The 15,692-nt window shown below is 37.9% G+C and overlaps 1 protein-coding gene across 1 annotated transcript in view; it reads right to left on the bottom strand.

Moving 5' to 3' along the window:
- The window catches only part of LOC104165945 (serine/threonine-protein kinase 3), a gene marked incomplete at both ends in the record, with an annotated part of 25,239 nt that extends 18,402 nt beyond the window's left edge, over nt 1–6,837 (bottom strand). Inside the window, 2 exons of the mRNA XM_009705723.1 lie at nt 4,079–4,204; nt 6,700–6,837. Of these exons, the coding sequence (XP_009704025.1) occupies nt 4,079–4,204; nt 6,700–6,837 (264 nt within the window). The remainder of the gene's footprint in view (nt 1–4,078; nt 4,205–6,699) is intronic.
- Nucleotides 6,838–15,692: the final 8,855 nt, after the last annotated feature.

Raw genomic sequence — 15,692 nt, forward strand, 5'->3', positions numbered from 1 at the left:
AACTTCCCCCAAACTCAAAAGAGATCTATTCTTTCCCCCTACTGAAGTTTACAAGAATGACACAAACTATTTTAAAAAAATATCCATTTTCTCTGCCATGAGCAAAGCTGGCCTTTGCTGGAGAAATACAGTTAAACTCTCAATCACCTTACCATGGTACTGCAAACATCTTCTGAATGACTGTTGCTTCAAACGCACACACAGGTCTGTAGCAAATATAAGACAGCCTGACTTACCTTAGCCCACAATGAATTTGACTACAGACTATTTGTGCAGCCTAGTCTACTACCGGACCTCTCTCACAGCAAACAAGACAGACTTAAGATTGTAAGGATTAATCTTCCTGTGTATTCCTCAAAGAAAAACAGTTACAATAACCTGTTAAGCAGAGTTAGAATGTGTAGTTCAAGCAGTTACCGCCCCTTAGCAATATGCAGTAGCCACCCACTTGCACTCTTAAACTTCTTGTCTTAGGCTCTAAAATATTAAGGGATATTTTGCATTAATCTCTTTTGTGCTTTGTATTCAGCCTACCTTCAATGTCACTTTAAGTCCATCCTTGACAAAATTTATTTTGTATTAAAACAGACTCATAGAGGCAACCAGCTTACATTGCTGAGGAAGTAAACTACTTAGCTCAAAAATGCAACCGCAGGGGCTTATGTAATTATGTCCAAATGTAATATATTATGTACTCAATATCCAGGATCTATCACTCTTAACATCCCCTGCAAACATCATTTGGCATTATTTATTACTTTTAGTTAATCAGTTATAGTCTGTAAGTCAGCATCACCATAGAAAACTAAAAAGGATTACAAGACACCAAATTACTAAGGATAAAAAAACTATTTCTAAAAGAAATTCAATAATTAACTCCATGGATACTATACAGCATAATGTGCATGTTCAATGTATTTTATTATTTTTTTTAAATAATTCTGAAGTCTTTTACAAGTACAGCAGTACAAAGGGCTTGCCCTAACAAACATAGCCTTCTTTGCAAAACATCCATATTGCTAAACTTTTTATCCAGACTCTCTCATCCTTCTTGCCTATTTGGCATCTTAAAGTCTCATCTAGTGATTCCTCCACTTGAGGTAAGACAACTACGAAGGTTCATTTTCCAACTTCTCCCCTTCTGTCTTTCATTATGCTGAGGTCATGGTCATCTTTTTACTTTTCTATGCTACCATTCTCTTCTGAGCCAACTAGTCTCATTCACAAGCCCCCTTTCATTGCCACCTCCTATTCTATCACTTCATTCTGTACTGAGAAGCCAGCTCTGCTTCAAATTGGCAGAGTTTTCAAACCTCTTTATTCTTTTCTCAAGACCTCTGCTACTACCGGCAGGGCTGCCTCTAGCCCTCTGCAATACTGTCATTATTGTCCTTTAAAACTCCTCTGTATCATGAGCCTGAAAAAAAATTGAGGAAGGTACACTAATATGGAGCTTCCCATACTGACTAATCTTCTGTCTCCTCTGCCTGTGCCTCTCTGTCATCCACTCTGATCTTCTGCCTTATATTTGAGAGCAAATTCTTCAAGCGGGGGTTGACTTCTGGTTCTGAGTTTGTTGATGTTTGTGCACTGGTACATGATAATAGCCCTAAAATTCTGGTAGTATAAGTAAAAAATGACAGATTTAGCATTTCCATAGGCTACAACTGCATTTATTTTTAAGTGCAATGCAATCTAGCAGCAAAGGTGCCTCATGGTATCCTGGGCTGCATTAGGAGAAGCATTGCCAGCAGGTGGAGGGAGGTGATCCTTCCCCTCTGCTCAGCACTGGTGAGGCCACATCTGGAGTGTTGGGTCCACTTCTGGGCTCCCCACTACAGCAGAGACATGGGCATACCGGAGAGAGTCCAACAAAGGGACAGAAAGATGACTAAGGGACTGGAGCATCACTTCTCTGAGGAGAGGCTGAGAGAGCTGGGACTGTGCAGTCTGGAAAAGAGAAAGCTCAGGGTGGACCTTCTCAATGTGTACAAACACCTGACGGGAAGGTCCAAAGAGGACAGAGCCAGGCCCTTCTCAGTGGTGCCCAGTGACAGGACCAGAGGCAACGGGTACACACTGAAAACACAGGAGGTTCCCTCTGAACATCAGGAAACGCTTTTTTATTGTGAGGGTGACCGAGCACTGGAATAGGTTGCCAAGGAAGGTTGTGGAATCTCCATCCTTGGAGACATTCAAAAGCCATGTGGACATGGCCCTGGGCAGCCAGCTCTCACTGACCCTGCTTGAGCAGGGGGGTAGGACCACATGACCTCCAGAGGTCCTTTCAAACCACAGCTGTTCTGTGGTTCTGTTCTCTCAGCCCTGCTAACCAAAGATACTTCTGTTATTTTCAGATTCAAGGCACCTATATTTTACACTTAGTAACAAGCAGAGTCTCGCTGTCTTTTTAACTCATAACCTGCTCCCTGACTGCACCACAAAAGAACACTGTAAAACTGCCATCTACTGCAAATAACAGATTCCTGTCCCAATCTCGGATTTGAGGTTCCCTCATATTAAAAAACACTGAATAATCTGGGAGTAGGGGGAAGCGCAGTGTTACATTCTGACTTTAGTATCCATGCAAGAAGCATGAGCAAGTTCCTAAATGGTTCTTCAGTTGAGGTGGACCAAACCTGTGCTGTACCCTTCCACCCAGCAGTGGAAGAGGGAAGGCGTACACCACATACTGAGCTGGCACAGACTCTTTCGTCCATGCCTGGCAATCTGATTCCCCATCTGAGCCTCAGACCAAGTAATGAGATGTCATACATAATTTTGGCTTAATGAAAAAGACATCAACAACACCCAAGTGTTTGAGGTCTGCAGTTCAGAAGGCATCAGTAGGGAGGAAAGCATGCTAGTAAAGACATTAGGTTTTTATGCTGGTAATAAATCAGTCTCTTCAGAGATCAATTATTCAATATATCAAGTCACAAACACCAACTCGACATGTCAAGTCACACCTGTCCACATAGGCAACATTTCCTAATGTAAAAAAAATAACCCCAACCTTCCCTGCCTGTTTTATTACTGAGTAAGCAAATATAATCCAGAGTAAACCATCTTTATAAACACAAGCAATCAATACTCTTAGAACATGCTCTTAGAATAGAAAAACACCCAGCAAACAAAAGACCATACTTCCTGTTGGGATACAAAACACTCCACAGAATCTGCTTGAAAAGTATTCCTGTATATAGATCATCACCTAACACCCTGTAACACATAACAAGTACTCTACAGTTTGGGAAAGGGTAGACTATTACTGCACTGCTCTTTTCTGTTTGCACAAAGCTGTAAGATTTCTACTAACATTCCAGTCTCCCATCTTCTTTGCGTGTTATTCCTGAATGACCTTGGTTCTCATTGTATGTGTGGCAATACACTTTGAAGCACATACTGCTCCATTGCTCAAGACTGCCCTAAAATAAATCATGTAGGGAGAGTAATAATGCCAGGAACACTGACTTGTTCCTAACATTGCCAAACAATTCTAAACGCAACCTATTTACCACACGACCTGCTTCTCTCCTCAAACATATGCTGACAACATCATCTGAAGAATGAAATGCTGTCACCATTTTCACTTTATAGGCACAACTTGATTCAAACCATATTGTAATCACTACTTACTGTGCATCATAGCTAACTGTTCTGTGTATTAGACTTTACAAAAAAAAAAAAAAGCTAAATGCCTTGAACTGAAAATTAAACCACTTGTCTAGAAGCCCATATGTGAAAGTGGAACCTTAATAGTTTTGGTTGTTTGTTGTTTTTTTTTTTTAATTATGTTAGTCTGAATAGCTGATGTTGACATGGTTTCTTTTCCCACCTCCTAGGAAAACTTTTTACTAGGACATTTCATGGAATAGTGCTGACAGCTGGCTCATACGGCATTACTCACAGAAGCATTACTCATCATAAATAAGAGTGGAATACTTAGCCCTCCCAGACTAAAAAACAGGTAGAAACCTAGTAAAAAAAAGTATTTGAACACAAGTACAGGAAGTAGGGGAAAACCAGCAACTTATCTATGAAGTACATATAGTTATAGGAAAAATAAGGTACACACCGAATTTTCTTCCTCCTCTTCTAGCTCTCTCTGCTGTTCCTCATGTCGCTTTGCCTTTATCTCCATAGCTTCAGTGATCAGGTCCCTTAAAATTGAAACCGGCTTGGCATTCTTAATAAACGTATGCTGGGGGGGGGGACACGACAAAAATACCCACACTAAATTACATAACATCGTTACATTAGTTATGCTTCAGATGTAATTACAAGTATTATTCAATACCACAGATTTCAGTGATAAATAGCATTTTACATTACACAATAATTAAAATCTATACTAACACAACGCACAGTATCTTTTAGCTGCTTCATAACTAAAATTTTACTTTAACTATTTTTAATAACAGCAAGCCTTGGGAAATGTAATCATACAACAACTGTTTTATAGTTAAGGATATAATTTTCCAAAGGAAACATGCAGTAAGTAGTAAATAAATAGAGTAGTGATTGTCTGACATAGAAAAACAAACTTTTTCAGATATTCAGTTACAGAATTTAATTAATCTTAACAAACTGACAGCATAAATTAGTAGCTGTAAGCAGAGCAACTATGGCTGCCTACTTCAACAAACCTGAACTTTATATGTCATAGAACATTTCTTGATCTATGGTGCTGAAATGTGGAACGAGCAAGAAAAATACTTCACTTTTATCAAGAAAATTAATTTTTAATTCAAAGCCATTTAAAACATCACTTCTTCCCTTAAAATAACATGTGCACGGTATCATTTACATCCATTTTGCTGTCTAGTAAACATCTGCTGTTAGAAAAATTCCGAATTTTGCATCATTATATGCAAATACAATTTAGACAAAAGGTACCTCTAAGCACCTCAGAAATGTATTATTAAATACTAATAAATTGTTCAACAAAACCAGAATTGATGAAGTCTAGTGTCTAAAACCTGTTATCTATCTTCTCCCTTGATATATCAATCCAATTACTTTCCTTTTTCCTCCATGATCTTTTCCCAAAAGCAGTACTTTCATTCCCACTCACACATACCCAACAGCACCTCCAGCTCCATCACACATGCTCCAAATCCCAGCCGGGGGAAAAGGCAGCACGTACTTGTGCAGGACACAGCATGTGGTTTTCTGGCCAGTAAGCACATGGACAGAGGAACGCTGAAGAATTTTTTTTTTTTTTCCCCCTTACTTGCACACATTAATGCAAGTCTCTTTCCAGCTAACCATAGGAACTTCAAATCTTTAAGGTCTCAAGTATTGATTCATACATCACATGAAAATCTATAACTTTCAATTTTTACTCTCCTTGCCATCTACATTTAGGTGTTCTCACAGCATGGAAAATAAAGTATTCATAACATGACTTATGAATTTGATGATCTATTACCAGAAACTACTTTGCAAAATTTTTACATTCTCCTTGAGGCGTAGTTCAGTGGATGTTAAATTTTAGAAGAGGTCCTTGCCAGCTACAGACAGAATAAATCTAGCACAAATGTCTTGCAGATTAAATTTCAGAAGATTAGATTCTTATGCAGACTGATGAACAAAGAAAATAAAGAATAATATTTACCAATAGGAGTGAAAAGCATAAAAGAACACTAAATTATCCAGAAGTTTAATGAATTAGAAATCAGGAAAGTAAAAGGAGCACAGGACCTAGCAAAATTTTTCACTTCTGTCTCATTATCAAAGCAAGCTTATTTAGAGGAAATTTTAGATTCCATTTCAATCATATAACCCATTATAATTTTTCTAGAAATCTCGCCCCCTGCCCCTGCCCCTTCACTACCTTTGTTCTTTGTTTTTCCTTAGTTACTTGTACGCTTATTATGATAGCCCTAAAGGCAATGGATAACACAAATACAGGGCCAAAGGAGAAAACTTTCTTCATGTTTTCTCTCTCCCTCATGCACTAAAATGTGTGGTCCCTGTTAAATTATGTCCATTTCACAAAGACTAAATCTTTCCTGATAGATCAGTCCCTCCTATTTGATTTTTGTAGTTCTTTGAAACTTCTCTGCTTTATTTCTATCTCAGTACCAAAAAGATGCAACTGTTAAATTTCTGCAGCTACTAGAAGCTCAGGCCAGCGAGCAGGTGAAAGCCTGGCACACCCTGCCCTGGCTCCATAGGTCCACACCACCAACTGTGGCTCAAATTTAAAAATGCCCACTGGGGATAACTCAGCCCAAGAACAAACTCATTATACTGTCCATCTGCATCAGACCCTTCTAGAACACAGAGCAACCTGTCTGCTTAATTTGACATGGCCAGAAGGAAAGATTGAATATACTCCATGGGTGGTCCACACTGAGGGGTAACCTGGGCTCATGTCCTTTACTTAACACTTGCCTAAATCCTGAGATCTATTGAGGACCTCTAACCACAAAGCAAGGATCCAATTTTAATAGCAAGAACCAGCCCTAGGCTATATAAAGAGCAATTAATTTTTAGAAGCGGTAAAGGAGAAATAAAATAGGAGTAGAGATACTGGAGCTTATAGAGAAAAGACCACAAAGCGGAAAAGAAATAAGGCATGATAACAGTTAAAACGAGATTTGCCTTTAGAAATTTTCACAACAGTTCTGGTTTGAGACTAGAGGAAAAAAGCCATAAAACTTGCATTTCCTCAGTAACTTAAATACTGACCTGTAGCAGCTGTGTTGCTGTAGCTCTTTGTTCAGGATTTTTCACTAAGCATTTCTTCACAAAATCTGTGAATTCATCAGACCAGAGCTCTGGCTTCCGGAAGGTTGGAGGGGGATTTGTAGGAATCATAAAAATAGCCTAGATAAAAGTCAAATAACAATAGCAAGTTTAAACAAAACACATCATCACAGCACTGAAGCCAAGCAAATAAATTGCTTTATCCACCTTTCTTATCAGACTAAGAATCTGGAAGACAAATTTTAAGTAAGCTAGGATCAAGATTCAGGAAGTAAATCCATCTGCTACTAATGTAGCTACTTCCCATTAGATTTTCTCTATTTAAACTGCACCCCATTGAGCACATCACTCGTTATTTTATCTATTGCTGTTTATCAATCTTGAGAGAGGATTTTGTTCTTTCGGAAATTCTTAGTAGAAATGACAGCACTGCATGTTTAGAACAGACATATATAAAGTTGCTGTGAAAAGCCAAGCTCACCTTCTCCTCTCTTAACTGCATTTAGTTTTATCAGAGAATTGCTTAGGAAATTTGGTAGGATTACTATTTCCCTTTGCACTCATAATTCTTCAGATGTAGTTTTAAAATTTGCTTTTCCTAATAAGATTTAGAAACGTATGCTAAAAGACCTAAGACAACACTAAGAGATGACAAAAATAAAATAATCAAGTAACTTGTCTACTAGCAGTGAGAATTTACTTGAAAATGAAAAGGCAGAATTTTACCTATATAACACAAATTTCACACTGTCAAGAACCATATGCAGACAGATTTTTCAAGTAGGAAAAAAGATTCATGCTCTCTAAAAATATGTTTGTCCTGCTTAAGATTATATATATTGTGCCATTTTCTCTATGATTTTTTCCAGGTTTTCCTCTAATTATGGATTTACACTTGCGGGGGGGGGGGGGGGGGGTGGCAAAGCAGTACAATTCTCAGAGACTACCGGACCATAATGGGAAATTTTGAACTTCTGTATGCAATATTTCAAATGCATTCAGTATCATTGCTGAAGATTTACATATGACAGCAACACACTATTTAGAACTAGGTCTATTGACAGAAATAATAAGCTATTATTTTCTTCTAGAACCAGATTCAGTTCAATGACATTTTCCAAAGTGAAAGGGAGTGAAAGTTCTTCATCGGTTTTCCTACAAGCATAGGCAGAAATACATACTCAGAAAAGGGGAAAAAATTGAAATGAGAGATTATGCACACTGTTAACATAGTAGAGGCACCAGACGCCTCAGTCTGTGTTTGAAACACGGGAAGAAGGGAGAGGGAACTTCCTGAGATTTTATCTATAACTTCATAAGAAGACTGACTGACCTTGAAAGTTGGTTTAACTTGTTCAAACCCTCATTTTTAAATTCTTCTCACATGCTGAAGAAAAGCAGAACCCAGGCAAAATTATGCAAAAACTGTTTATTACAATTTTAATGAAAAATTATTTCAGTACTGAATAGTTTGCTTTAATTCAAACACTTAAACATTTACAAAACTCTTTTCATTATCTGCCTAATACAAGAATTACAAGAAGAGACCTGGGCATTTTCTTTAAGATGTATGCTACAACAGCTTGATATTTTCAGTGGGCACCTGTGCGAACCCAGTATATGAACTCAGATAGGAAAAATGGCACTCTACTACCCTGTAATTAGCCTCACCTACCTCACTTGTGATACAAGATTAATTGTCAGTGTAAGTGCAGTGCTTCTGGTATAAAGCAGTGGCTAACAAATTCAGCTGCTTCTGTCCTTGAAAGCAATGATCTCTTCTGAACTTTGAACTGATGACTTTTAATCTTATCTTTAGCTACTCTTAACAGCTAGCTCTGCAGTAGCTGTTGAAAACACACAGCTGCAACTGAGGACTAGTAACTTCTGTTTATGTGGTGTCAAAACGTATACCTCCTGTTTGGTAATAAACATTGACCTGTCTCTCTGCAGGTAAGCAAAGCTTAGTTTCAGAGTCCTACTCAGCTCCAGTGTTCTGGGAAAACTATTTGCCTTTACCAATTATTTTCATCAACTATGCAGCAGTTAAGAACCACAGCAAAGTGACTTCTTTATAATTCACAAAGGACAACGAGAAGGAAGAGGGAATTCATGAATCATTCTTTTATGGCAGGCAATAAAAGTCACAGAAGGAGATATTAAGAGCAAGAGTTAGGGTCCTAAATCCACATTTTGCTTGGTATGTTTGTTGAAAATACCTACTTCAGAAACATGTATATTTATTTAATGCTTAAATTGTAGGCTTTTTTAAATCTTGATACGTGACATGAGCTGTGCTAGCTGAAAAAAAAATGTAGATGCATTTTTGTAATAAAAGAAAGCATATAGAAACTACTTAATCCAAATGTTTAGTCCCATTTGTTAATTATGCCATGCACTTACCAGCGTGCCTCTCCCCCTAGCTCTCAGCACTCCCTTTCGTTAACTAGCCTGGAATGCTGGCTTTCAATTCCGTCTTCCCCTTCTACTTCCTCATTTTGGCTCACATATTTCTCTGCATAAAAGTTAAGCTCCCTCTCTATTTCAAAACAGTCTATGATTTAGCTTCCAACTACTGTTTCCTTCCAAGAAGCTTGCAAAGCAATCACTGGAGAATTATAAAGCTAGTCCCAAATCTCCAGGAATAAAAACAAAACGCTTATCTGACAGGAACTTATTCCTCATTTTTGCTTCCATTTCTTGTCAAATTCATCTTTTCTATTCTAAAAGAACTCTGTCCCATTTTAAAGCAAAACTAAGCTGTTTCAGTCACTTCGTTCCATGGGTGCCGAGTGAAGCAGGAAACCTGAGATTTGTTTTTTGCGTGCATCTTTCATTTTACCCTACATTTCTCCAGTCCCTGTGTTCTCCCAAACTCTTACTTGTAGTAATTTTTTGCCTCCACGCCACTTGTAATTTTCTCTAAACATTTCCCACAGCTATTGGTATTAGTTCAGCTCTCACAGTAGGGCTGACGGCAATGCTCACACAGCCAGCGTTAGGCAACTGTTGCTTAAAAGAAAACCCAAATATAAGCTACAATATAACATATATACAATACACAAATATAACTACAATATTGTTACAACAAAGCTTTTTGCAAAACTTTGTAACAGTGAAAAATAAAGTTACCAAATGTCTCTTGTGTTTAAAGATAAAGAAGTTGGTTTATGATCTGCTTCAATGTAGATAGTAAATTTAATTGTAAGAAGCACCCTAAAAATCACCAGCTTCCTCCTCCCACCTGCAAACATAGAAGTTTATGAAGATCTTCTAGTGTGCTCATGCTTTTTGTGTGGAATTACAAACAGGTCTGGTTCCAACAGACATCTTTCAGATACATGATTCAAGGAGATTCTCACTATCCCTCAAGTTTGATAAAATCCCTAACTGGAACCTGAATGTAGCATTCAAAATGTTTGAAAAGCTTAATTGTCTTTCTGTGTGAAATATTACTTCTGTTGAAGCAGCCAATACCAATTTTTACTCTTTCTCCTTGGAAAGAAAGAAATGGTTTCTCAGTCACGCACGAATTTTCACTCATCCAATTATATTTTCCTTTTTTTTTTTGCAGGGGGGGCAGGGGGGTGAGGTGGGGTGGTAAGTGCTGTAAATGCTGCTCTTTACTAATCTCAGTGACAAGCGCAACGTGAACTACAGAAATCAAGAAGGAACCACTCAAATCAAACTTGTGCATCCAGTGGCCCACGCAGTCTTAGTTACTTCATTTTCACTGCCTGTCTCATACCTCACATACTTCTAACAGGAAAGAGGCTTGAATAAACACACTAAAACAGAGCATGTGTCTCAATATTGCACTGAATTAAAGGCTACAGAAATGCAAAAGTTGTCAAGTAAATTTCATCCTCTTAATTTACCACCAACACTCTTCTGAAACTGTGTGTTATAAAAACCATTTACTGAAGATATGTTCATTGAATAAATACTCCAGATGCATCTAGCCATCCAACGGATGACCGCTTCTCCCATATCTTGGCTAAAACACATTTTTGGTTTAAGCTAAAATATTGAAGAAGCTGTTACCAATTTAGGGGGAAAAAATGTTCATTAAAGTTACTTATTTTTTAGTTGACTTTAATAATGAATTATCAAAAGAAAAATGTTTGGAAATAGCATCTAAAAAAACCCAAACAAACCAACCAACCAACCAACGATCTGAGCAATTCAGAAAGCTAGATCATCAAAACTGAAAGGAAACAGGTTTTCCACCTTTCACAAAATTTGATAAACCTCATAGTATCAAATGTTAAAAAAAAAACAGAATCACAGAATGGTGGGGGTTGGAAGGGACCTCTGGAGATCATCCAGTCCAACCCCCCTGCCAAAGCAGGGTCACCTACAGCAGGCTGCACAGCATCGTGCCCAGGCGAGTTCTGAATATCTCCAGAGAAGGAGGCTCCACAGCCTCTCTGGGCAGCCTGTCCCAGGGCTCTGCTGCCCTCAAAGTACAGAAGTTAGTACAGAAGTTCTCCCTCATACGCAGATTGAACTTCCTGATTTTCAGTTTGTGCCCATTGACCCTTAACCTGTCGCTGGGCATCACTGAAAAGAGTCTGGCCTGATCCTCTTGGCACCTGCCCTTAAGGTATTTATAAGCATTGATGAGATCCCCTCTCAGTTTCTCTTCTCCAGGCTGAACATACCCAGCTCGCTCAGCCTTTCCTCATAAAGCAGATGCTCCAGTCCCCCAATCATCTTCATTGCCCTTCACTGAACTCTCTCCAGTAGTTCCTTGTCTGTCTTGAACTGGGGAGCCCAGAACCGGACACAGCACTTCAGATGTGGCCTCACCAGGGCAGAGTAGAGGGGGAGGATAACCTCCCTCGACCTGCTGCCCACACTCTTCCTGATGCACCCCAAGGTACCATTGGCCTTCTTGGCCACAAAGGCACATTGCTGGCTGATGGACAACTTGTTGTTCAGCGTACTCCTAGCAATAAAATTACATTTCTAGCATTAAGCAAAAACATAAAGATTCCTATCACTGTTCAAGCAAAAAGGCACTTTCTTCACTGACAGTTAGCAATGACTGTTGATCCAACAGAGTAACAAATGCCAACGACGTGCTGTTACACCCATGTGCCGCACAAGCTCCTAGCAAAGCACAGCTAGAATTAGCAACAGAGGCCTAAATGCAGGCAGGGATAAGTGGAGATTTAGTCCACAGACCTTCTGGACAAACAATAATTGATACAGGAGTTTTAATCCTAACGAAGGGAAATATATGTGACATTTAACATGTAATTCTATTGTGTTCACCTCGACAGTTCTTAGTAGAGACCACTGATTAAATCATATACACAGTACTACACACAGTAAAAATGACATTCAAACTATTTTAGAATAAAATGACAGACACCTCACATATTAACACTAGGAGCATTTGAAAAAAATAAAGCACCAGAACAGAAAAACAAACAAACAACAACAACAAAAAAAACCCAAACTGTTACCAGTGGTTTAACAGCCACCACTATTACAAGCTTCCCTCTGGAATGATGACCTTTGCTGTTCAAAGCGAAGTATAATGCACTTAAGATGTAAAGTAATAAAGTAATAAACGCAGTGAAAAGATACATAATGGAAAGAATAATCACATGATTAACAGCAAAGATGGGTTACTGAAAGATAAGCCATTTATATTGACCTGTACAGTTATTATTGCTAGTAAGTTCATAACATTTTGACAGTGTTACAATAGGTCAAGAATGTAAAGATACCAATCTCAAACATTTTGCAATAGTAAGTGCAATTGTAAATCTACTGAAAAGAATCAACCCTTGCCTTGTTAGCACCGTCACGCAACAGAACTGTGCTCAAGATTCACCTCTGAACTTAGTCTTTCTACTAAAGGTGGGAGTTGGACTCGATGATCCTTGTGGGTCCTTTCCAACTTGAGATATTCTACAATTCTGATAATTCCTTTTAAAAAAATTGCTTTAAATTTCAAAAGACTATTACAGATAATTTGTTCTGTGACAACAGCTTGAAGAAGTTGACATTCTAATGCCCCCAGTTTGTTCAGTTTGGGGTTTTCTTTGGGTTTTTTTTTGTTTTCTACTGGTTTTAAACAAGTTCACATATACAACTGATTTTTAATTTCCATCACATATCATAACTTTAAAGTTCTAACATATCCTGAGACAAATCTGCACTGGTATATTTAAAAGGCAGAATTTATTGCACTGGCTGTTATCCAATTAGCAAGACAAAGAGCAAGTTCCCCCTGCTAGCTCATCTAAAAGGACTGTGTCATCTGCATACATCTGTTCATTATCAAAACTTTTTCCAGATGAGTAATAAAAGTACTTATTACCACCAATCTTTTCCCAGAAATATCACCTCAGCATGCTGTCCTACTGTCAGTTAATCTACCAATTTATCCGTGGTTGTTTTTTTCTGTTTTGTTTTGGTTTTGAAAGTTTCTCGACCTCTCATAAGTCATCACTTATACTACCCAAAGAGACCTGGAAGCAACTCAACAAATGACTTGATGGAGTTGTATGCAAAGAAACAACTTTATCTGCAGTGGCTGCCTTTGCTTGCTTATTTCTTCTTCCTCTCCCTTCAAGTCCAGCAGACCTATCAATATTTCTCCAGGCTTTCTTCCAACATATTTAAATAATTCTCACTGATTTGAGGAACTCTTCATCACTTTTGCCTGTAGGTTTTTCAACTATTATCTTGTCCCAACTTTCCATCTTCTACTTTAAAATGGAATAGTTTGAGGTTTTCTATCCAATTTGGTAGGGCTATTTTGATTTCTTGAACACAACTCTTCAGCACAAAATATTCTTGAATTCTGCCACTCAACTGAACATTGTCCTCCCATTTCCTTTTTGTTTAGAGATGTAACATTCAAGTTCCCATTTAATCTGTAAAGTTACAAACTCATTGACATCGGTGAAGTTACAACAAAAGAGACAGACAGCAATCTGATCCTCAAAATTCTCCCCTCCTTCAACTTAGATAGCAAGCCTTTAAAGAAGGGCAACAAATTCCTTTTGAAAGTCTGTAGAAACGAAAAATAAACCACGGAAATATCTGCAATCTCACGAAGGTTTTTTCAACTGTTCTTTGGCTTCATTTTTTGTTGTTTCTTTGGGTTTTTATTGTTGGGAGGGGAAGGGTGGTTTAGATAAGTAAAATTACACATTTTTTAAAGCAAACACATTCACTGAAAACAAAAATAATTTCAGGTTATTCAGGATTTTGTGCTTAAACTACCCCAGGCAGCTAAAGGTTTTGAATTTTTTTTTGACACATACAGGAATTTTCAGAAAAAATACCTAACTTGTGAATAATCCCATATAGGTATAAAACATTGTAATTACTTAATATTTTATTGAAAGGTTATATTGAAAGTTCACATCCACAATAATTACAAGTCTCCACATTTTTACAGTGTCCAGGGACCGAAAAAAAAACCAAAAAAACCCACCCCAATAATCACGATGACTAAAAAAATGCGAACACTACCAGAAAACTAGACAATGAAAGTCGGCAAGTCTTACAAACACACACAAGAGTTTCAAATACATGAAAGGAACTGCAGCATTCAGACACCATCTAGGACAGTATTTCCAACAATTTCACTCACCAAAAGGAAAACCTAAATGAGTTACAAATTGATTCATGATTGTTGTTCTGAAAAGTACCCTCAATCTCAGCACTGGGTGAGCAAGACACATTTAATCAGCAGGAGGAAGATGGGTGCACATATGTATACATATGTGGTTTTTTAAAGATTTTGGGGGGGGGGGGGGGGGGGTAAGTGTTTGGTTGTTGGGTTTTTTTAAGGTAGGAAAAAAAAAAGAAAACAGATATTAAGCTGTCTTTAGACTGAAAAAAGTATCTGATGTACTGGTTTAACCTTCTAATTCAATTTTTACCTGACACAGACTTGGAAAACAAGGTATTTTTAAACATAGTTGTATAGGACAAAATTTTCTTTTGATAGTGATGGGCAACACCTCTTCATTGTAAGGAAATCACCATATCAGAGAGATGGGGCCACTTCAGACCACTAGCCAATATGAAGCCCTACTATAACCCTCAGGGAACTTCACCAACATTTAAGAGCCTCTCAGACAACATTATACATTATGGCAGATCTTTTCTCAAGAGCCAGGTAACTCACTGCCTAAAGGATATCTCCCAGCCACACAGGTGTCCAGGAATCAGAAGAGGAAGAAGGTATCTTCATGAATGTTGATACCTCTCTCAGATAGAAGTATCGTGCTATCACTTAAATCCCCTCTTTCACAGAATCCTAGAGATATAGAACATGAGAAGAGTCTTGAATAACTTTCTCTTCCATCAGCATTGAACTTGAACAACTAGTTTCTTATCAGTTACAAAACAAGGAAATTGTTCTGAAAGTGCACATAGACATGACTGAACCCAAGGAATACTCTTTTGATTAATTTAGTCTTCTTTCACCACAGTTTCTTTTGCTCCTGTACTACCTTGAAAACTCATAGTCATAATGCCTACAAGATTCCAATTATTACTCAGACTAAGAAACTTACTTTCCCTCCAAGTAAACTCCAACAACATAGCTTATTTTAATAATAAAATCTTTCCTCTTCTTCTCAATATTTTCTGCAGTTTCTGAGAAAATGAGGCAGTGATTACATCCAGAAATATATTCACATTTACTGAGACATGAAGTGGGAAAACTGCATTTGCAATTACATTTACTAATGTAAGAGTCAAGGAGTGAGTAACTTATATTTGTGAGAAAAAGCTGCAGTAAACTCGCTGGACATTAAATGTGAAACCTCTGCCATAACCACACACAGCAGTAATGACAGAAGGCATTCAAGAAATATGCAGTAGTTCTTCATTATTCAGGATACGTTAAACCTCCAGCAGCAGTACTGTGTTTAGTTTCAGGCATCACACTTTCAGAGATGTGAATCAACTGAAGATGGTTCAAAAGAGAGTAACTA

Source organism: Cariama cristata, unplaced genomic scaffold, assembly GCF_000690535.1.
Source record: "Cariama cristata isolate BGI_N322 unplaced genomic scaffold, ASM69053v1 scaffold16568, whole genome shotgun sequence".
NCBI classification, from domain to species: domain Eukaryota; kingdom Metazoa; phylum Chordata; class Aves; order Cariamiformes; family Cariamidae; genus Cariama; species Cariama cristata.